This window comes from Trachymyrmex septentrionalis, unplaced genomic scaffold (genome assembly GCF_001594115.1).
Source record: "Trachymyrmex septentrionalis isolate Tsep2-gDNA-1 unplaced genomic scaffold, Tsep1.0 scaffold19, whole genome shotgun sequence".
NCBI lineage: Eukaryota > Metazoa > Arthropoda > Insecta > Hymenoptera > Formicidae > Trachymyrmex > Trachymyrmex septentrionalis.
In genome coordinates, this window is record NW_017305071.1 from 5,282,042 (window position 1) to 5,303,803 (window position 21,762).

At 35.2% G+C, this 21,762-nt stretch overlaps 4 protein-coding genes across 5 annotated transcripts; 3 read left to right on the plus strand and 1 right to left on the minus strand.

Moving 5' to 3' along the window:
* Nucleotides 1-2,122: 2,122 nt before the first annotated feature.
* LOC108746903 (4-aminobutyrate aminotransferase, mitochondrial) lies at nt 2,123-6,958 on the plus strand. Its single transcript, XM_018483993.1, has 10 exons — nt 2,123-2,394; nt 4,062-4,186; nt 4,465-4,632; nt 4,881-4,967; nt 5,054-5,249; nt 5,323-5,495; nt 5,775-5,915; nt 5,988-6,145; nt 6,224-6,492; nt 6,571-6,958. Exons 1-10 carry the CDS (start codon nt 2,331-2,333, stop codon nt 6,684-6,686), a joined length of 1,497 nt encoding a protein of 498 aa, XP_018339495.1. The 5' UTR covers nt 2,123-2,330; the 3' UTR covers nt 6,687-6,958.
* A 340-nt stretch (nt 6,959-7,298) lies between these two features.
* LOC108746752 (UPF0505 protein C16orf62 homolog) lies at nt 7,299-12,907 on the minus strand. 2 transcript variants are annotated; one of them, XM_018483693.1, is made up of 18 exons: nt 12,630-12,907; nt 11,871-11,958; nt 11,415-11,627; nt 11,178-11,337; nt 10,841-11,049; nt 10,629-10,759; nt 10,337-10,513; nt 9,909-10,253; nt 9,729-9,829; nt 9,471-9,652; nt 9,252-9,395; nt 8,991-9,154; nt 8,763-8,925; nt 8,453-8,645; nt 8,228-8,367; nt 8,005-8,166; nt 7,617-7,883; nt 7,299-7,529 (listed from the first exon to the last, which is right to left on the minus strand). In XM_018483693.1, exons 1-18 carry the CDS (start codon nt 12,644-12,646, stop codon nt 7,443-7,445), a joined length of 2,943 nt encoding a protein of 980 aa, XP_018339195.1. In that variant the 5' UTR covers nt 12,647-12,907; the 3' UTR covers nt 7,299-7,442. The 2 variants fall into 2 exon arrangements, with proteins under 2 accessions (XP_018339195.1, XP_018339196.1); XM_018483694.1 differs by lacking the exons at nt 7,299-7,529; nt 7,617-7,883 and having other exon boundaries at nt 8,025-8,161.
* Nucleotides 12,908-13,259: 352 nt separating this feature from the next.
* Nucleotides 13,260-15,650, plus strand: LOC108746804 (SUZ domain-containing protein 1). Its single transcript, XM_018483774.1, has 4 exons — nt 13,260-13,507; nt 13,888-13,952; nt 14,045-14,225; nt 15,153-15,650. The coding sequence occupies exons 1-4, from the start codon at nt 13,463-13,465 to the stop codon at nt 15,342-15,344; spliced, it is 483 nt and encodes a 160-aa protein (XP_018339276.1). The 5' UTR covers nt 13,260-13,462; the 3' UTR covers nt 15,345-15,650.
* Nucleotides 15,651-16,417: 767 nt separating this feature from the next.
* Nucleotides 16,418-20,127, plus strand: LOC108747032 (late secretory pathway protein AVL9 homolog). Its single transcript, XM_018484254.1, has 9 exons — nt 16,418-16,709; nt 16,819-17,016; nt 17,213-17,441; nt 17,523-17,712; nt 17,804-18,335; nt 18,441-18,575; nt 18,649-19,037; nt 19,185-19,273; nt 19,586-20,127. Exons 1-9 carry the CDS (start codon nt 16,641-16,643, stop codon nt 19,792-19,794), a joined length of 2,040 nt encoding a protein of 679 aa, XP_018339756.1. The 5' UTR covers nt 16,418-16,640; the 3' UTR covers nt 19,795-20,127.
* The last annotated feature ends 1,635 nt before the right edge of the window (nt 20,128-21,762 follow it).

The window sequence follows — 21,762 nt, forward strand, 5'->3', positions numbered from 1 at the left end:
TGCGGTCCATTTGGCACATTCGCTCGAAATTATATCGTCGATCAGAGGTCCAGGAGGTCGATCATCATTCGCATGCTCTCACGTTTTCAACACAATGTTCGTATTCGAACCATAAGAAAAATACGGTATCCTTATTCTGTCTAATAAGACATCCACCGACTGACAGATCGGTTTATTGCTTTCGTCTGAAACCTGCCCAGTCATCGATTTCTTTATATTCTGTCTGTCGAGACAAGAGCGATCGTAACTGGTTATTTGCCTTCCGTCTTTCGCAATGGGGTCAAGCGCAGCATAAACACTTTCAACTATGTATACTGATGGCACGTGCCTGCAGATGTACATACGTGTACATATTAGATTGTTCGGAAAGTTCGTTTCAATTTCACGAGCCCTCAGAATTCACCACGATCAATTCTTCGCCAATAAGAAACATTCATTTTGGAGCAAGGGTGTCGTGCAACTACCCGAGAGATGGGCCAAGATCATTGAACATATTTGTAACCTAAACTTTTCCTTATTCCTTATCTTTTTCTTCCATTCCTGAACTCCCCCACTACAAAGGATACTCTCTTTATTTAATCGTTATTCTTTTATCTTGTCATTAGTTCAAAATAGAATGTTTCTCTGGAAGATGAAAGCTCTTTTCGTATAACACTGCATCTGTTAAAAATTAATCTAACATCGAGACATTAAGAATAATTTATAACTTTAATTATATTATACCGTTGAAACTCGATCAAGGTATTTACCATTATATCGATTTACTTTTATTACATAATATTAATACATAATTTATTTACAGTTTTTCAACAGCTTTTCACAAATGCAATTTTATCAAACATTTATACACGACGGATACATTGATCGAGACAATTGCAAATTACGTTATACTCTTACGTTGTATTCAACTTGATTGGAGTGACTACGAGATCTTGTAAATTCCTACAATTTGAAGCACATATATAACTTCAAGTAAAGTAATATAAGTCATTAGATTAAGAGCACAAGCCCAATTTGATATTAATTAGTAGAATTTAGATATGCGGCTTTTATTAAACGCTTTTTGTTAGAAGAAATTTTAAATCTGTTATTATTAGGACACACATAATTATTTATAAATTTTACCCTTAATATTGAGAATGACCTAATCGATGGTGGAAACGTTTGTTTTTGTATGTTATAAGGACGATTAAATAGCAGCAATTAAGAACTATTGTTGTTTTTAGCCCTTTTTTATTATATCTACAAATTTGATTTTACTCAATTGAACGTCGTTTTTTGAATATTATGAACATATTTATTTCAATAAAGTTACTCTTTGAGCGAAATATTGCGTCCTGAACTTACAAGATTTGAAACGAACTTTCCGATAAACCTAATATATGTATACATATTTATAGCTGTATTGTTCAGTGGTGGTCAAATAACGATCGCCACAAAATTCAATAATTCTTGTGAATAATATATGATAATAATATAATCTCGATTATATCTCAATTAATTATGTACGCCAAATTAACATTAAATTAACATTAAATTACAAATTAGTTATGCGGCATAACTTAGCATCGTAAATGATTGCGATAAACATGTATGAGGCTCGTAAAACGAGGGACATACAAAGGAAGACTTCTTTTCAGGGAATTACATGTACAATTTTGTTACGCATTTAAATGATACGACCAATGAAGAAAAAGCCCGAAATTGCACTTTCACTTTCACCGTGTCGCGCCACGTGGAACCGTTGGAATTGCAGTACTATTCCTGACACGAAGCGCAACGGTATTCGTTGACGGTGAAACAGACGTACAGACAGACAGTTGTGCAAGCAAGGACAATTTGATACTTCGCATTAATCAGTGACTGCTTTCGCAGTCGGAGCATCGCGAAAAAAGAGACCGACGTTTTTCTTCTTCTTCTTCTTTTTTTTTTTTTTGCCTTCGGTACCTTTCACACGCGCTGCCAAATAATCCGCTGTGCTGAATTGTTCTTTTTCCGCACATCGGGTAGAATATTAATACTTGTGATATTCGGCGCTCTGAAATTGATGGTAAATTCCTACGACGATATACGAAATGATGAGTTCCCTCTCTTTCTCTCTCTTTGTCTGTTTCTCTCTCTCTCTCTCTCTCTCTCTCTCTCTCTCTCTCTCTCTCTCTCTCTCTATCGCCGAGCGACTGCTCGAGCAACTCGCGCCCCCACGAGACTCTCGACTCTTTAAACTGGGTGAACACTATCAGCGCGTATCAGCGACCAGTACGGCTCCATCCCTTCGGCAGAGACAACGTTGCTGAGTAGCCCTTGTATCTGTACTCTCGTCTCAAACGGAAATGCTCCTTAACAAGTATCATCGTACGTTGAGTGGGCGGACTTCGCTCCGACAGCTGCTAAACGGTATTTATACTGCTTCATTCCTCTTCGGATTCGTGTAATTCACATAATGGGCGACGAGAATCTATCCTGGAGCATGCCGCTCTATCGGATGCTGCGTGGACCGTGACAAAATCGATAAATTCATTCCGGCTCCAGTTGCTTCGCCGCCCCGCGAAACCTTAAATCCCTACACAGAGCAGCGATCGCAGAAAGCAAAAAAGTAGCGAATAATATTAAAATAGAAATTAATATATTGACTTTCTCACAATGTATTTTCGATAGATACTTTTAACGCTGTATATATCTTTATTAAAGAATATTAATACCTTCTGTTAAATTTAATTAATTCAATTTGATTTAAAAGGTTAATTAAGTCAATCTTATTCAAAATCTTAAATAGCAGGAAAAAGGTATGTTTATTTTTGTCATAATGTTGAATGTTATAATGCTAATTTTAAATCGATTCTGTAAAAAACACAGCTTTGTGTTAACGACAAATATTTTTGAATCTTGATGATAAAACGGACAATAAAATCATGTTAATATGTATAAATAGTGTTAATATGAATTAGTATTACGGTTGCTAAATATTTTAGATCATTTTGAATTTTTTCAGTGTGATAAAATAAACTAAATATAAATATAAAGTGTCAACGAGATATACACAATCCAAAGAGGACATTCGTTGTAATCTCTTTTAATTTTAGAAACAACTCGGTTTAAAAAAGTAGAAAATTGTTTGGAATAACGCAAGAAACAAGAATTGTCACTCTTGTCAATTTTGTGTTACTTCACATATTTGTATTGAATTAAATTCTATCTCGTGATACAGAATGTCTCAGGTATCAAACAGACGATCTGATATCTAAAAGAGAAGTCTTTCAAAACATGTTATTTCAATCAAAATCACACAAAAATTTATCATACATATCTTATAATCAGATATATTATATATCATTAAATGAGAACTTTATCTTTTAATCGTGATTTCAATCAGTCTAGATACAAATTGTTTTTAACACAGTCTCCTTGTTACAATCTCTGTTTTCTTTATTCATTCACTTTTGTGCGTTTGCGGCTTTTATCCCACATCATTGCAACATAGTGATTTACGAGGGGTTCAAATACATAAAATCACACTAATGTATCAAGCAATCATCCTTAACTACCGTCAATAGAACTGATCATCAGAGTTGTAGAACAATTTAGCCAGTTAAGTTGTTTTTCTGCTTCTGGTGTGGATATATGTCAGTAAAATTTAAAAGCGCACAAAAATTTATGTGTGTAATACACACGTATATGTATTTTTTTATAAAGGAAATATACAGAGGATGTCCCCAAATTCGTGAATCAAAATTCACAGTAAGAAAGTTTCCAAAGTATAAATTATTTACCATTTTTCGAGCAGTAGTTTTTGAGATGTGTAAAGATTTTTTTTTTTAAATCATAAATCAATTAAATATTACGGCTGCTTGTCTCGCCTGAGTCGCCACGCGCGATAACTAAAGTCTATGGCATACAAAAGAATGTAAGGCGTTTTAATAATACCTTTAAATTTGTTTTTTAGAATTTTCCTGCCGTGATATTTTGATTTTCTGAATTTCGGGACAGCCTGTATATTTAAATAAAATGTAGAAATTTGCACGTAGAAATACTTGTTTAAATATGAGTGTAATATTGTCGTGCAGGCGTTACTACGTGGAAGAGATGCTTAACCGGTTCGGTGCCGAGGGAACCTGAAGGGCCAGTACTTACAACCGAAATACCGGGCCCTCGATCGCGCAGCTTGCTACAAGAATTAAGTTCGATACAAGTACGTCGGGCCCTCTTGATTCTTTGGGTGACATCATGGCACGACATTTTATTTAACTTATCAATTTAGTCGCTTACTATACGCGACGATATTTTGAACGCTTCGCCTACGAATGTCAATCCAATAATTTAAGCTATGTAGTTGTACTGTTGTCATATAACATTGTTATATATATAGACTTACACATAAGATATGAGTAATAATGCCAAATCTTTTTTGTAAATATTTTGTAAACCAGAGACGAAATGGGTTTACAATGTTGAAATCTGTGACTTCAGCAAGCGTCTTCCGTACAATTCTTCGCAGACTATGAAAAATCCGCCGGTAATTACATAATTGACGTTGACGGGAATGTCTTGCTGGACGTTTATATGCAAATCTCATCAATGCCTCTAGGGTATAATCATCCGGCGATGCTGGAGGTTCTCGCTGATCCCGTTAATCAAGTGAGTAATATAAAAGCACACACCGTCGTAGAGTACCGTATTTCTTTTTCATGTATGGAATTTGCGTGCTAACTTCTTCTACAAGATATATCACTTATATTTTAAGTATACAGTATTGAAAAGAAATTCTAATATATAATCGGATATTCTTGATGTACCTTCATATAAATTATTTTGCTTTATGAAAACAGTGCATGAAAGTTGTCAAGTTGCATGAAAAATAGTTAGATTATGATGACTCTTTTCAGAAAATTATAGCGAATAGACCTGCTTTAGGTGTCTTTCCGGGAAAAGACTGGCCTAATAGATTAAGAGATGTTCTACTTCAGAAAGAGGTAACAGATATATGCTGAAATTATAATTCATTTCCTATATCGTCTTTTATCTTGGCGCAATTGAAAAGAATTATTATTTTGGACAGTTAGCACCACCGGGATTATCACACATTACGACAATGATGTGCGGTTCTTGTTCTAATGAGAATGCTTTTAAAAACATTTTTATCTGGTACGCCGAGAAACAAAGGCAAGGCAAACCGTTCACGAAGGAAGAGATAGAATCGTGTATGATGAACCAAATCCCTGGCTCACCGCGATACTCTATCATGTCCTTTAAAGGTCAGTCATTTGTTCGAGTGAAAACAAGTTTCATTCCAATCAGGAATCTTTATGAAATATTTAATATCGATAGGTAGCTTTCATGGAAGAACCTTAGGTTGTCTCTCAACGACTCACAGCAAGTACATTCACAAGATGGATATACCAGCTTTCGACTGGCCTGTCGCCTCCTTTCCAGAGTACAAATATCCTTTAGAAGAAAACGTGCGAGAAAACAAACAGGAAGATCAGCGTTGCCTCGCAGAGGTATATCATTGACACCGGAAGAATCAATATTTCTCACTCATTAAAAGGATCAAGCAAATAAATTAATAAGTAAATTAAGAAAGTGATGGAAAAGTGTTTCATTATCATAAAAGACATAATTACTCAAAAGTCATCTTAGGACTTCCTGTCTTTTACACAAAAAAATATAATATTAATTTAAAAAATAGAAATGATCAATAATGATTATTCGGTATTTCTAGTGTTAAATACTTCTTTAAACGTTCCGTATGAGAAGATTAAAAAATCTTAATATTTTAGATCGAGGAATTATTTGAGAAGTACAAAAACGAAAAGAAAGTACCAGTGGCTGGCGTGATAATTGAACCTATTCAAGCAGAAGGCGGCGACAATCATGCATCCCCAGAATTCTTTCAGGAACTTCAACGCGTGACACGAAAGGTAAGGCATAGCTCGCAAGGCAATTATCTTACGTTATTAGAAGATTTGCAATCTCACGTTAAAATATTTCAGTACGGAGCCGCGTTACTTATCGACGAAGTGCAAACCGGTGGCGGACCAACGGGAAAAATGTGGTGCCACGAGCACTTTAATTTAGATACTCCACCCGACGTAATGACTTTCAGCAAGAAAATGCAATTAGGAGGTTATTATCATACGGAGGATTTGAAGTAAATCTTTTTTTTTTTCAATGATAAAATAATAGAAAATCATGTTTTAAGTATTAACGTATAATTACCTGCACGCAGACCGAAACTGTCATATCGTGTGTTCAATACTTGGATGGGCGATCCCAGCAAAGTGATCCTGCTCGAGACGATTATAAAGACGATTAAAAAGGAGAATCTTTTGGATAGAGTTATGCGCGTGGGCAATTATCTGTTAAAACATTTGATGGATATGCAAAAGGAACATTCCAATGTAATCAATGCAGTGCGCGGACGTGGGACTTTCATAGCGTTTAATTGCCCCTCGCCTGAAGCGCGAGATAGCATCATCAAGAAACTTGCAATGAAAGGTAAGGTAATGTTGCAGCGTAAAATGTGAATGCTAAGAATATCTTTAATGTTTTCACATTTTCCTCTGTTCTTATTAGGTATTCAGACAGGTGGATGCGGCAGCCAGGCCGTGCGGTTGAGGCCTGCGTTGACCTTCACAGAGCATCATGCCGATATATTTCTGGATGCGCTTCGCTCTGTTTTAAAAAAATAAAAATCATCTTGAACAATATCTTATATCTCCCAAATCAGATGTCTTCCATATTGAAGTATTCGTGAAGATATATCACGTGTGATTTATGAAGTCTATAAATAATCATTATTTTTCTATGGCAGTTATATTATGAGGATACGTTACGAAGAGTTTATGATAAGTGGTGAATTAATGACAATGCAGTATGATAAACTAAATGATGTAATATACAATACTTGATTGTCTCGTAAGCTGTAAGTATATGAATGATTCGATATGGACTAGAAAATATTCAAAAAAAGTTATGATACAAATGTATTCTTTAACAAATTTAGAACAATAATGTTTTTATTGAGTAGAAATTCTCTCTACATCGATTATTTATACATTTCATATATTGAGCAGCATTTGCTATATTTGAAAAAATATAGTATAAAATGATGCTTAACAATCAATTGTATATTGTATACTAACTTGTAATATACAATACACAACTATACGTAATATGTATTATACAATACTTTTGTGTATATTGTATGATGTATATTAACTAATAATATTATATATTAACTTTTAACAATTAATTATTATGATTTATATTCTGTTTTATCTTTCTTTTATTATCTTTTTATATTTTTGGTATTATTTGTTAATTTTGGCTTCATTGACATAATCAGATAAATTATTATTGCACAATTATGCAAAATGTCTTCCAAAATAACTGCCAATAAAAAATGTTTAAGCTAGATCCTTATTGTTATCAAGTCTCAATGTCACTCATCTCGACATTTTCTTCAGTATTTCAGCAAAATGTTCATATTCTCGATGATGACTCTTCTGTGTCATGTAAGCTTTTGTTCTCATCTGAAAAGGATATCCAAAATAAAGATTTTAAAAGCAAAACAATGTATTAAAAAATCTAAATCTTGATTACTCCAAATACATATTTACCGTCACTTTAGAATCCACCGAACCGTGTCGTTGTGATAAGTGCCACAAATTTACAGCCATGTTTGCTAATACAGTGTCTCGTAAATCTGCACGAATAATAAAACAATTAAACAGCTCGAGTGCCAAAGCTGATTGTTTATCGAATTGCTCGCTGGATCCAAGATACTTGAGATGGCCTAAGATTTCCTCAACGATTTTTGAACATATTTTATTGACTTCACCGATAAATTTCTGATCCGATCCATACAATTTATCATTTGAGTCAATCTGAAATGCCATTATGTGACATAAATATTAGAGATTATAATTAATTTTTCTAATTTTAAAGTATTGAAAATATGGCAGCTATTTATTTGCCCCTTCAAATGTGCGCAAAAGCATAAAATACCTTATCGATATGGTACGGATAATTTTCCTGCGCTACCGTTGAAAGAAGATCGAGTACACGTAAATATAAATATGGTTTGGTTGAGGTATTCTCCTCAAAGTAACGTTGAACTGCATTGAGCAAGCCTCTCATCAAATACAGGACGCCATGCTCTGGGCTATCCTAATACAGAACAATCTTAAAATCATAAAATTAAAAACATAACGTATATCAATATACTTACGGGAACTACTAACAATGTTGACAAAAAATTCGATAAGTATGAGAGCAAATACGGCTGCGAACTTTTCTGTCTTCCATCGATATCGATGGTTTTCGGCATTTCCGGAACTAAACTCAAAGCAGCTTTAAAACAAGCATCGGCTGAAAATGCCAAATTACGCATATAAATTAACGAAAAAAATAAAAAATATGTTAATGTTAAAATAAAAATTAATTCGATTCGCACCTTGGCCTAAACATTGATTTAAAAGGGCAACCTGTCCGGACAGTAGATATAATTGAAGGCGTGTATGGACTAGAGTTAACGATGGTATAGTAATGAAACAGAATGCAGCACAGGCACGTACAAACGCCGACGTTCTTCTTGTGTGATGACCACGTACTATCTTTCTAGTATCAACTGATAATCTATTCACGCACTGAGCGTAAATAAAAAGAAACTTTATTGCCGCTGAACCTTTTTTCTTTATATATCAACAGTATAAAAGAAAGAATCATTTATGTATTATCAAATAGAACATATATGTATCACATACTTGTACAAGTTGTATATGAACGCTATCAAGATTAGGAAATGCTGCCCTGGCCTCTACGTAAAAACTAAGCTGCTTCTCAAAATCGCGACCATAATCTACTCGTTGCACTAGTCCGCATATTAGTTGTCCGATCTGTCGTTTCTCATCTTCAACGGTCAGAGCACTGCAATGATTTGTTTGATTTTAGAGAGTAGGATAAACTTTAATCGTGAAATTAAATTGATGTACCTAACGGAATCGTGCATTATTCTCGCAATAAACATCAGAGCGTTTATAATAATAGGATCCGTAATAGGTCCGTTTTGCACACTCAATCCTTCTATGACAGTTTTACAAACTTCTACCTTAACACTTTCCTTGTGAAACAAATCAATCAGAGGTAAAAAATTGTCCTACAAAACGTTAAATAATTTATAACAGATCGAGTGTCTTAAAATTACATGAATAAATATGAATAATATGTGCGTTTATAATAGCGCGGATAGTTACCATAGCAAGCAGTGATTCAAAATCTTGTGTGTGGGCAACTATCTTCTCAATAATATTCTGCAATTGTGAATAATAATTTTCGAAAGCTTTGTTTGGTCGCAGCCGATCTATTATTTTGCCGAAAAATAAATTTAATTCAATTACCTATAAACATATATGTACAATAATTTAATTTCACATAAAGTATAATTAAATATTATTTGTGCGAATATAACTTACAGAAAAGTGTATAACAGTGAACTGAATCCAAATCTCGACGCAATGCATGAATTTGTTGGGATCTGTGAGATCCGTTATGTACTTCCATATTACGTTAAGCACTGATTGACAGTCTTCTTTCGGCGGAGATTCTCGTACAAGGCATTCTCCCAAACTTCGATATAAGAGATATTGAGGATATCCTATTACATTAAAAAGAGAAAACGTAATTTAAAAGTGTTACTATATTCTCGATTTCATTTTTTTAAATTTCAATACCATCGTCTTCACTCGCTACTATTAAATTCACAAAATCCATAGCACGTGCAGCAATATAAGTAGGTTTAAATGCAGTCAACACTGTATTTAATAATAACGATCTGAAAACATATACACTCGATTAGATAAAAGTTAAAAATTAAAGATAAATTAAAAATAACACGTTTAAAATATATTTACCCGTTCTCTTGTTTTTTACAACGAGATAAAACCTCTTCGAAAAGGCTCTCAGGCGATGTCGCCACTAAAACCTGTACGATCCAATCCAAAGCTGGCGAATATAAATTAAGATACGAATGAAGAGTAACATTTTGCTTCACTATTTCATTTTTCACAGCAGTCCCAAATAGCTGCTGGTACGTAAAAAGAAAGTCATATAGATTTTCCCTCACAAATTCGAAGTCTGATGTTTTGTTCAACGCCAATCCCACACGACATAAATAACATCTTGCATAAACTGCTATCAATGGATTTCCGATACCCCTTATCATACGAGTTATACGTAACAGAGCAGTATTAAATTCACTAAAATAAAAGTATTACTTTAATATTTCAATCATCATGTTGTTACAACATTACGAATATCTATATAATGACGAAAGTCGTACCTAGTCGTTAAAAAACTGTAAGATTTTATTATTGCCATTTCTACATAAAGACGCGGTACTAGTTCCCGTATTGAAGCTATCTTGTAAAACCAATTCCGACACGTCTCCTTCGCGTTCTCAGGAACCATGTCGGGTGTAAAATTATCGGGCAAACTCGTAGGTACTTTACTTCCTGGTCTAAAAAAAAAGTATTAATATCAATAACTATAAATAACGTTTGTAACTGCTCGATAAAAAAAAAACATAAAATACATGCAATTAAAAAATAAGAGCTTTCGTATATAATAATTACTTGTAATACTCAGCCTTCATTTTCAATCTCTCATACACAAGTTTTCCAAAGATATCCAAAATATCTGTGATGAGAACAAACTTGCTCGGATAAAAAGCCATTACAGACGTATCTACTAATAATTTGGCACACTGAAATAATTTAACATTAATTCCTAAATCGTAAGTTCTTTTGTTCTGAGTTCTCATAAAAGCTAATAAATGTGTCAAAACCTGTATTGCAATTTTGAGCGCCTTTACTCTTTGGTCGGAATGCCACGCTTGTACTAGTTCGTTGTTTAATTGTTCGATTCGTGCAGTGTATTGTTGTTGCGACAAGTCCAACATTTGCCGAACAGAACCTTCCTCAAAATCGTCTAATTGTTCAAGTCGCGTTTTTACCTTGTCGACCATTGGCCCACTCGGCTGAACTTTCACTACAACTGTGACAAAGCAACATTGCAGCAATTTAAAAAGTTATTAATTAATAAGCAATTTAAAATGAATAAAATATTATATTTTAATATTCGTTCATAAATTAAATTAATTAATAATCTTTTTAAAAAGGTACCTTTTTCACCACCTGGTAAGAAACTGGTGACAATCGATAATTTTTCAGAGGTGGTATATTTACTCAGTATAGCGGAACGTCTAACAGACCATGGTTCTACCAATTCCTCTGCTGTGTCCTTTGATTTTTTATCCGCAGGTGTAATATTAGAATAATCCCACTATATGACGCAGATAATATAAACTTAAGTTAAGTAAAAATGATAAAAACATAATTAAATCTAAATAAATATATTACTTCGTCTGCAGCCATTTTAGAGAGAGGATCCAATTCTTCTCGAGCAAATTGTGTAAGAGGATCAGAACCGTCTAGGGAAGGATGACTCAACAATGGATCACTCAGTGGATTTGCAGGAATCGGTGCGTGCGTTGGTGTAGGCGTTCCAGTGGAGGAACTGGTACTTGTACTCCGCAACGCACTTCGTCTAGCTGCGCTACGTCCATCGATTAGCTATACAAGAGTAAAAAAAATCTTTTATCAAAATTTATTGTTTATACAAGATAGAATACGAGATATAAATTGAAACATTAGGTCTGTTCGTGTTGCTTGAAATCTCCAGAAATGTTTGTACTTAAAATGAGATAAATACATATTCTGATATTAAAGAGAGAAAAAGCGAAGTTGCTGAGTATAAAAAGTACAAATAACGCGAAGATCTATTTATAAAATGATACAGTAACAGCTATTTCTTACAGTGATTACAACTGGTTTCAAAGGATGCTCCGTAGCTTCTTCCAGGCATGCAAACTTTACAGTCCCATATTCCATAGATTTTGATATCCTGCAAAATTTCTATTTTGTATAATAGTTCATTTTCTTATGTTAGAAGAAAATCTTATTATTGCAATAATAGTATCATCTGGAAAACACAAACTAATAGTAATTACTGTTACTATTAGTTTATATCAATGTTAAAGGCTGCTTTTCTTTTAGGAGACACAATCGACACATATATCATTTTATCGTCATTATTCATTCAATACCAAAAATTGAAAGATAGAGTAATGTTTGTGTCGACTGTGTCATTAAAGGGAAAGCAATCAAAAGATATATTTTCTACGACAAAATTATACTTTTGGAGCTTGAAGTAAGATAGATATATGTTTGACGAAAGTGAGAGAGATAATTCTAATATAGGAATAAAAAGCAGATCTATAATATCCTATTCTCTAAAATTTTCAGGATGACTCTTGTACTCTGAATAATAAAATCTCATTTTTAAAGACTAAAAATTAAGGTATCTCTTTCTTAAGACAGGTTCAATTTTCACTTTTTAGAGTAAGACTCCACTCTAAAGAATTTAGAGATTGCTCAACAATGTAACTGTTATGTACAAAACAGTGTGCTATATTACAATTGTATTGTTGAAGAATCATAATATTGATGTAATATTACTGTTTGTGTTCTGCAGGCAGAAATAATAGACACTTGAACGAAAATAAATTTTCTCACCATTCTAACTCCGTCATATTTTGCACTCTGAGATATTTTTCTCAAGTTACAAGTAGAATCACACCGTGTAATCGGGTATCACGCCGATATTGTGCGGTTCATCATGCGGCTCCAGAATCTGATGTTAGAAAAGCCGACACCCGACCCAACACGAACGCCAATCAAACGTCAACTAATCCTCGTGCAAAGTCGGGCAAAGTACGGCATGATGGAAGGACCGACTGAGCCGAGTCCCACACGGATATGGGACGAATTCGTTCTTCACGCTTATTGGTCGCCCACGGGAGTCTCCAGGAGGCTCCTAGAAGTTCTATGCTGATAATATAGATTAACTTTGATCTTAGTTTATAACTTACTTTGTATCTTTTTCCAATTCGTAGAATTAAGTTAAAGTTTATCTACAAGATTAAAGTTAATCCAGAAACTGATGGAAATAAAGTAAAGATTTTTCCAAAGTCCTGATCACCCCGAAAAACCATTCATTTCCGTTAACGCAGCTTCGGCCTCACGAATCTCCGGTCGACGGGTTCGCCTCGCAACGAACTTTCTGTAGCATTTTGGAGCAATGGAATCCGAGCTCGTGGAATTCAGTGGAATTGAGAGTCAAAGAGACTCAATGAGAGTCGTAGGTTTTCCAATGAACCGCCAATTCTGCTTATTTGAGTGCCGATCGCGACGCAGGGCAGCACCGACTACGTCCCCAGAAATCCGACCACGGGTGTGCTGTTCTTCAAATCTCCACTCCAGTACTCCAGTCCTCGCAGCACACCACAACTCGCACGCTGCACGCGAGTTACGGGAATTTCTGCGGAAATTCGCAACACATCCGGGCCATGGACGAAGTTCTCGAAAGCTGGGAGCAGATTGAGGAATCCGGAGTAAGACACATCTTAGAATTTCGTTTTCCAAATCGGAGTGTAAGACCGAACGGTCTCGCGTTAACCTATAACCTCCTTCGAGCTCCGAAGTTCCCGTCGACGACGAGAAGACTTTCCGCGGTTTGTCGTTTCACGTTTTCTCGCTTTGGAGCATCCCGACTATCGCGCTTGTATTCTTCGTTGTTTGTACATCGCGATCCTTAATTGATAGATTGATTCACGTGAGTTAATCGTAGTACTTTATGCTGCCATAAGGACACGTTTTTTGTACAAAATTCTTTTCCTAAAATTTCCTTTCACTCCCGGTCGATGTCGTTCATGGAAATTATTTATCGTTATGTGATACATAAAAGAGGGATAAAAATTCTGATGGCTTTTAGGCACTTGACAAAAGACTGGAAGCTCTTCGTTTGAACACAGTGGAGGAAGAAATAGAATCTTCTAAGTAGGTTTAGGAGAAACATTTCTTGGACTTGTTTCTGTCATTTATAATATACAATGTATATATTTATGTATTTAACAATATTTTGGATATAGAACCAGTAACGATGCCAACACAAGGATGATTATATTAGGGGAAGATGGCCTTAGATCTCAATATGTACCTCCAAAACCTATGGTAAAGATATTAAAGAGACCTACTGCAGATTCGCGGGGTAGCGGTGATGGTCCACTGAATGATGAAAAACCTAAACAACCTATTAAGTCTCTTAAACAGGTACATAATTTAGGATGCTTACCAGCAAGAGACATATGGTGAATTCGGTTATTTCATTACACTAGAGGTGCTTTAGTAAGAGACACAATAACAGCATAACACTGTGAATTATTTCATCTTTGTTTAATATTTGCAAACAAGGAGTGTTTTCCATTCAGTGATATAAACATCATCTTTTTCAACATTCAGAAAGTAACAAAGACGGACTTTCCATTTGTTATCAAATGGAGAGCATCCAAGGATGTGTAATAATTTATTGTGTTACATTGTGTCATCTGTGTCTTTTGCTGGAAAGCAAAAATCTATTAGAATACATTAAAGACTGCTTTGTATAATATAAATGTATAAATCTAAGTGAAATAATATAATCAACTTTGACAATGAAATAATATATGTGCCCTCTGTTAAATAACGCAATGATATCATTATTGAGTATTTAATCGTTTAAAATATTTATATACATAAATGCTTTTACATTTAACTTGGTTAATTTAATGTATAGCAGCTTTCAGTATGTATTAGTGTAATGCAAGGGAATTCGCTTGTTGAAAGACACAGTGTAGTACAATGAATTAGAGACTCTATAACAAATTCTAGCCAGAAATTTTTTATTGGCCCATCATTTTTGTTAACTTTAGTAATTAAGTTAGAAGTGAAATAATATCTAGAATAAAATAGCATGTATAAAAAGAGACAATATATATATCCTTCTTTCTTATTTTTTGTTTTGATAAAATTACTCGTGGCCAGACTGTTATAGAATCTCTACAGTGAATCATTTCGTCTTTATTTAACATTGGCAAACATCCAAGATATAATGATTCTGTGTTATACTGTCAATCATCAGTGTTTCTTACTGGAAAATTCTTAATTTGTCCATAAAACCCTGTACTATCAAACATATGAGAATGTAATGAATTGTCTTAGCGAGAGCAAGAATATGCAGAAGCACGCAGGAGGATCCTGGGGGAAGAGAAGAGTCCGGAAGAAAAGACGATGCAGGAGATCAACAGAATTCAGGCAAAATCGAGCACGCCGAACGGCAATAATTTTCCTAGCAACGTCGTTCGTATGCCTGCCGGTCCGGATGGTACCCGAGGTTTCAATGTACGCAGGTAGCGCGTCTTCCGACTGACTCTTTCCACCCATCTTCTTCCTCTCCTTCCTACTCGCTGCCATGGGGAAGGAGAACGGCTATGAGGCCAATGACATAGAATAACTTCGCGCTCCCAACTAGAGCGAACAAGATATTCTCGAAGCTGCGTCCTGCGAATTGTCATCTTGCGTAGACGCAGCCTAGCAAGGATCGAGAGAAAATGGACTTATTCGAGTGAAAACGAAATGCCGCTGTCATGCATTCTGTTGCTGTGCTCTCTTATGTGACAGATCGAAAAATAGAAAAAAAATAGGAAAATAATTATATTTATGTTTTTATATGTATATATATTTGTATGTATGTACATGCACAGTATAATTATTTTTCTATATATTTTTTCTACGTATTTATAAAACGAAATTGCAATTTCGATATAATGGGACGGAGGCGTGGATTTGTTATAAAGAAAATGAATTGCTTCAGTTTGTAAACTTGTATAATAACTGATAACTGAAAGTATCTAACGTGGATTGTGTAATAAGTATCTTTGGATTGTGTAATAAAAGAACTTGTATATATATATATATATATATACATATTATTATTATACACATGTACAAGTAACCATTGTATGCGATATGTGAATCATTTTGTTATTAAATCAAAGATACTTTTAAACAGAGATTTCATTGACTTCAATTTCAATATAATGAATACAAATGTGATATAGATGTAAAAGAGGGGCAACGCTATTTTACAATTTTTTTATGTTTAATTGTTTAGAGAAGCGCAAATATATGTATAATTTATTGAATTGTTTGTACTGATAAGTTTATAAAAAACATATTTCAATTACCCAAATTTTTGTGCCGTGAGGCACTCATTATTTAAATTTCTTTGAACGATTACCGAGGTGCCTTCTTGAACCTTCTTGAATAGTTATTAAGCATTATTGAGTCATGCCTAAATGGATTGACGTGTGAATGTAGTTATCTCGTGTGAAGAACTTCCCAACTCCGAATTATATTAAAGATAAATTTATATTATTGGATAGTAGCCGTTCATGATAACTGATGATAACGTTCTACGCGTGCGTATATATCTACGTGTGTGTATATGTGTGTGTGTGTGTGTGTGCAGCACGCTCAGTCGACACATGTTCATATGCGTCATGGCGCATGTCAAATCGCATGTCCGTCGCTATCAGCTCATCTGGCTCGACAGATATTTCTCGAGGTTTTGAAATGATGCGAGCGAGTTGCTCGTGGAGATAGGTATCCCAGAAGTGCCGCGTCGTTGTCACCACCGGAGCCGTAAGGATGGCGGAATCGAGTGGGCCGATTCTTCACGTCATCGTCGTCGGGTTTCACCACAAGAAAGGCTGCCAGGTAGAATGACAGGCCAGATTAACCTTCCTCCTCGTTACATCGACGCTCCCCGCGCGTTTCCAATCACGTCCATCGCGTAATGGATCCTAACGTAATGTTACCTTTTTAGGTCGAATACTCATTTCCACCTTTGGTGCCTGATGCGCCTAATGAATGCCCGTTGGGATGGAAGTATCTGCCCACTCTCGCTCTGCCCGACGGTTCTCACAACTACGACGAGGACACGGTTTATTTTCACTTACCTAGTCTGAACGATCCGAAACGAACAATATATGGCATTTCATGTTTCCGCCAAATACCTGTGGAGGTATATAAAAGTATTTTTTTGGTGTTTCAATATCTAGATAGTTTTAATACTTGACATCCTATAGACATCCTGTGAACATCCCTATAGGACGTAGAGACGTCTTCTGGATGTGTTTAGTTTAAGACATTCCTACAAGATCATATATAAATTTTAATTCTCTGAATAAATGTAAAGTAGGACGTTACTGTGCTTGCAGAAACTAAAGAATCGTACGTCCGATATAACGAGAGGCACTGTTCAAAAGTCGGTTTGCGTGCTGAGTACTTTGCCTCTGTATGGACACATTCAAGTAAAAATGGCTCTGATAACGCATGCATATTTCGAAGAAGGGGATTTTAGTAAAGTGTCCTTACTGGAGGATACCTATCATCATCTTAATTCATGTATGAGCGGCGAAAGTCAGATACCGCCGCAAATCTTTGTTGGTAATTGTCCATCAATGCATTCCTGTGTTTAATAAGTATCATCTGCATTATATATACATATATAATTACGATTATTTGCAGGTTTATCTGCGAGAGATTTTATATTGCAATTCCGTCACAAAGTGTTGCTCCTGTTTAAATTACTCCTGCTTGAGAAAAGGATAGTTTTTTATCAATCACCCGTGCAACCACTATGCGCTACAATATTGACTTTACTGTCACTGTTCCCAGACATGATCGAACATGGTCTCCAACAAGCTGCATGTGTGAGGTACTATGGAGATATTTTAATTTTTTTTTTGTTTTTTTTTTTGTTTAGTGAACATGTCAATGTTAATAGCAATCTAAATAAAATGCTTTAGACCATCCAGACCGATGTCTCCGATTCCGACTTTCGATGAGGAAGAAATCTCGAATAATGTCGACGATTCCAACTTGTCATCCACTCATATCGTCAAAGACAATATATCGAACACGAGTCATGAGCAATGCAACGATAACAGCAATAGAAACTCCTTGTGCATTAACGATAACAAAACTATGGAGTCGATGGAGGGCAAATGCTTGGACGGATTGCAGCATGTAACTCTACAGAAGAATAACAACGACAATGAAAATCTGAATATGAAAGTTATCGAGATAGAATCGGCACAGGAATGCACCGAATCTTACCTGGAGGAAAGCAATTCGAAATATTCGCCAAAGCCGAACGATAACGTACACAGGGTACACAGTGTGAACACTATTACATTAAACACTGGTGACACAGATAATAGTTTACCTCGTGACACGAGTAGCGATGCGCTTTCTGATGCGAGATTAACGAATAACATTACGCAAATCGCGCATATTAATCCAGAGTTATGCGGCCTACCTTTGGAATTATTTATAAAGGTAATGATACATGATGTATTCACTATGGATATATCATTTGTAAAAATTTTGCATATTGCATTTCGAACATTTTTTAAATATTGTAAAAATATATAACTGTTCTAGGGATATCTCTGCTTACCTTACCTATCTTTGCCCTATTTGGATCTCTTGGGGGACGTTAATGTTAGAGGATATATAGTAGGTGCCACAAATGTACTATTTAAACAAAAGAAGCAGCTCATCGATGTGCTAGTCGAGGTAATCTAAATAATGTTAAATGTATATTTGAATATAAATGGTTTGATTTATAATCGCTTACTCTTCACAAAAGGTTGAAAATACGCGGATAGAAGCGACCGATCCCGAGCTGAGGCGGCAGCTGCATCTCACCACGGAGGACTTGAGATTCGCCGATTACGTCGTAAGGCATGTAGCCGAGCCTCGGAAGGATATTTTTCTGGACGGGGTGGGATGGGAGGGCGGCGACGAATGGATCAGAACACAGTTCCGAGTGTATCTGTTGAGTATGCTGCGTACTTCCATGCAACAGGATACTCGTCAGTCGGATCATTACAACGCAGCATTCATGTCCGCGTGGCGCACTACAAATAATTACAAAACGTGGTACAGTGCGAGCAAATCAGAGATACACAATATAGAACCTGGGCATCCATTCGCTGGTCAGCTGTCGGTGCAAGATATGAAATTACGATTATCACAGTAAGTTAAATTTCACATATAAAATATACATTTATAGTGCAAGGAACAAAAAATAAAACGAATTCATTCCATTGTTTTCCTGCGTCACTATATTTAATTTTAATTAAGAGTACAGTATTTAAGAAAATAAAAACCTCTTTATTCCAGCACGATGCAAAATACGGAAAGCGGTAGGAAGTTGAATCAGGCAATGGCAACGACTGGACGCGCAGTGGCCACCACTGGAAAAGCTGTGGGTAAGGTTGCATAATTTATTTATTTAAATGTAAGCTGGATAATAGTGCATTTAAATATATTGCCAATTTCTGAATACGAATATTTCGTAAACTGCATATTAATACGTATTTGAAAAAAGATATACGTATTTCTTCAGATTTATTATGTTCTATATTTACATGTACAGTTTTGAATCTAATTATTATATTTAAAAAATCCATAATTTGGAATGTTAAATTAGATGTCTAATTTAATTTCACTTGACGTCTGGTGCGATCGAACTCGCGTGAATACACATAAAAATATTATTCTTGGCACTAACAATTTACAAGGGGGAGCACTGTCGCAAGCGAAAGGGGCATTCTCAAATTGGTGGACCACGCTAACGACAGTTCAACCGGTCGACGAAGCAAAGATTGATAATCAAACGACAAACAACCATCACACAGTATCCAGCGTCACAGACAAAGAATCTGTTGAAGACGAGGAAATGAATATCTCTACTACTAATAACGCGGAATTTACTGTAGATCTTGATTAATTCAGAAACATATGCCAATGAGAAACAATGACGAGTGATCGAAGTTAAAAATGTAAGAGTCAGACAAAAAGTTGTGTGGTAAAGATACGTAAAAACTGAAACAAAGGATTTCTTGCAAGACTTGTGCTTGTTAAACGACCGATCTTTTCAAAGCACTTTAATTTCAGCGAGAGAAAGTATAAAGTACGAAATTAAAATTGCGTACGTACAACAGACTATATTAATGTGATATGCAGTTTCGCAAAGAGATTTTTTTTAAGCTGCCGGGCAAATTCTAGAAGCTAAGCTGATATATTGCTGATTTAAGTACAAGTTTTTGTAATTTTCGCTGAATATTGTATATATAATTTCTATATGGTTTATATATGTAAGATATGTGATATATAATTTCGTCACAAAAAGATGTAACTGTAGCAAGCGGTTTTTTATTCTACTTTTTCAAATGTTGCACGCAACGAAAGCGACGCTCGAAAAATTAATCAACTTTAAACCCTAAATAATAGAGAAAGCATTTTTTCTATCACAAATCTTACCTATTCCCGAGGACTATTCTACACATATCTATATTACGTACAGTAATATTATTTCGTTTATACATAGAGATATTCTCGCTTAAGAAGTACCTGTATCCTTTGTACATAAAAAGTAGTGCAGAATACACGTACATCGCGATTGTCATGATGATTTCTTGCCCGAGCTTTGTGTAATATTTCGATATCTTAATCTCATTTACTGTTTGAATCGGAAGAGTACATTCTTTGAACGCATAAAAGAGTGGCATGCTTACGTCGATATACGTCACAACGTACGTTATCGATCGTGGCAAATTTCTATCTAGCAGGGTTTCAGTATTTTGTACTGTCGTGAATAGTGGATTTACATGTAGAGGATGGGCGGAAAGTTCGGAAACTGGGACAGCCGATATCCGACAAGACATAAACATTGTACATTGTTCCATAATTCATTTCACTAAGGCTAATCCTGTTATTGACAATATTGCTACCTCCATTTATTGTCGAGATTACACCGTACGATTAGTTCCGTGTATAACATGACGATCCCTTGTAATTCGATAGATTCGGTAATGAAAGATTTAAATCATGATAGATAGTTGTTAAATCGATTGTATCCTTATATCCGTCGGAGTAAATTATTAGTTTTACCATCAAGATCGTGGACGATCATTCGTGGAATGAAGAGCTGCCGTTAATCGTAGCAGAAATTACGATTCAATTAAGCTTAGAGCACACGTGTAGATCATTTATAGTGCTACTAGCATAGTCATTACGATAACATACGTATATCTGATTAAAGTAAGAAGGTTTTCTTCGCCACGATATTTGTAGTTACGTGAAGAATGTTTACGTAGTATTATTACTTTACGATTCCTCCCTTTGTAGAGCTTAATCGTACTTAATACTCATTCTATTTTTGTGTGTGTGTGTTAAGCGAGTGAATCTCAAACGGCCACATTTGGCGTTGAATGACGATTTTTGTTGCAGATAGCGAAGTCGATCTGTTAAATTTTATCTTAAGCTGTTATTTAATAGAAAGCTATACACACGTAAGAATTGTGCGAGCTGTTTATTTTGAAAGCGATCGAGAGAATATCTAATCTCACGATTTTATCTCATTTAAATCTGTGCTCGCACCCACATACCACTGTTTTCAGAATAAACAGTTCACACGGCAGTCTAGTTTATTTAATTTGTTATAAGTGCACCTTTGTGATATTTAGTTTAATCTACGACTCGACTTCTCCGAAGATTCGATTTTGAGGTACATCTTTATTTACGTAAATCTAAGGTGTGCCAAATGTGGAACGTGTACATTTTTTAGAGGAAGTATCGATGTACGAAATGTATTTTGCAATTAAGCGGCGCGATGCAAAACGATCAAGCTACTAATAAACAAAATAGTTATTGTGAACGTTTAATAATTTTATTAAACGTTTAAACGAACGTCTTC

Bases quoted from the DNA above. Each gene is read 5' to 3' on its own strand.
- LOC108747032 (XM_018484254.1), top strand. From the start codon at position 16,641: ATGGCGGAATCGAGTGGGCCGATTCTTCACGTCATCGTCGTCGGGTTT. The intron at 16,710-16,818 runs GTAGAATGACAG...TTACCTTTTTAG, and splicing joins ACCACAAGAAAGGCTGCCAG to GTCGAATACTCATTTCCACC. The intron at 17,442-17,522 runs GTAATTGTCCAT...GATTATTTGCAG, and splicing joins ACCGCCGCAAATCTTTGTTG to GTTTATCTGCGAGAGATTTT.
- LOC108746903 (XM_018483993.1), top strand. From the start codon at position 2,331: ATGCTCCTTAACAAGTATCATCGTACGTTGAGTGGGCGGACTTCGCTC. The intron at 4,633-4,880 runs GTGAGTAATATA...GACTCTTTTCAG, and splicing joins TCGCTGATCCCGTTAATCAA to AAAATTATAGCGAATAGACC. The intron at 5,250-5,322 runs GTCAGTCATTTG...TAATATCGATAG, and splicing joins CTCTATCATGTCCTTTAAAG to GTAGCTTTCATGGAAGAACC.
- LOC108746804 (XM_018483774.1), top strand. From the start codon at position 13,463: ATGGACGAAGTTCTCGAAAGCTGGGAGCAGATTGAGGAATCCGGA. The intron at 13,508-13,887 runs GTAAGACACATC...GATGGCTTTTAG, and splicing joins AGCAGATTGAGGAATCCGGA to GCACTTGACAAAAGACTGGA. The intron at 13,953-14,044 runs GTAGGTTTAGGA...TTTTGGATATAG, and splicing joins GAAGAAATAGAATCTTCTAA to AACCAGTAACGATGCCAACA.
- LOC108746752 (XM_018483693.1), bottom strand. The intron at 11,628-11,870 runs GTAAGAAATAGC...ACTCTTGTATAG, and splicing joins TGAAACCAGTTGTAATCACT to CTAATCGATGGACGTAGCGC. The intron at 7,884-8,004 runs GTATTTTATGCT...ATGGCATTTCAG, and splicing joins ATCCGTACCATATCGATAAG to ATTGACTCAAATGATAAATT.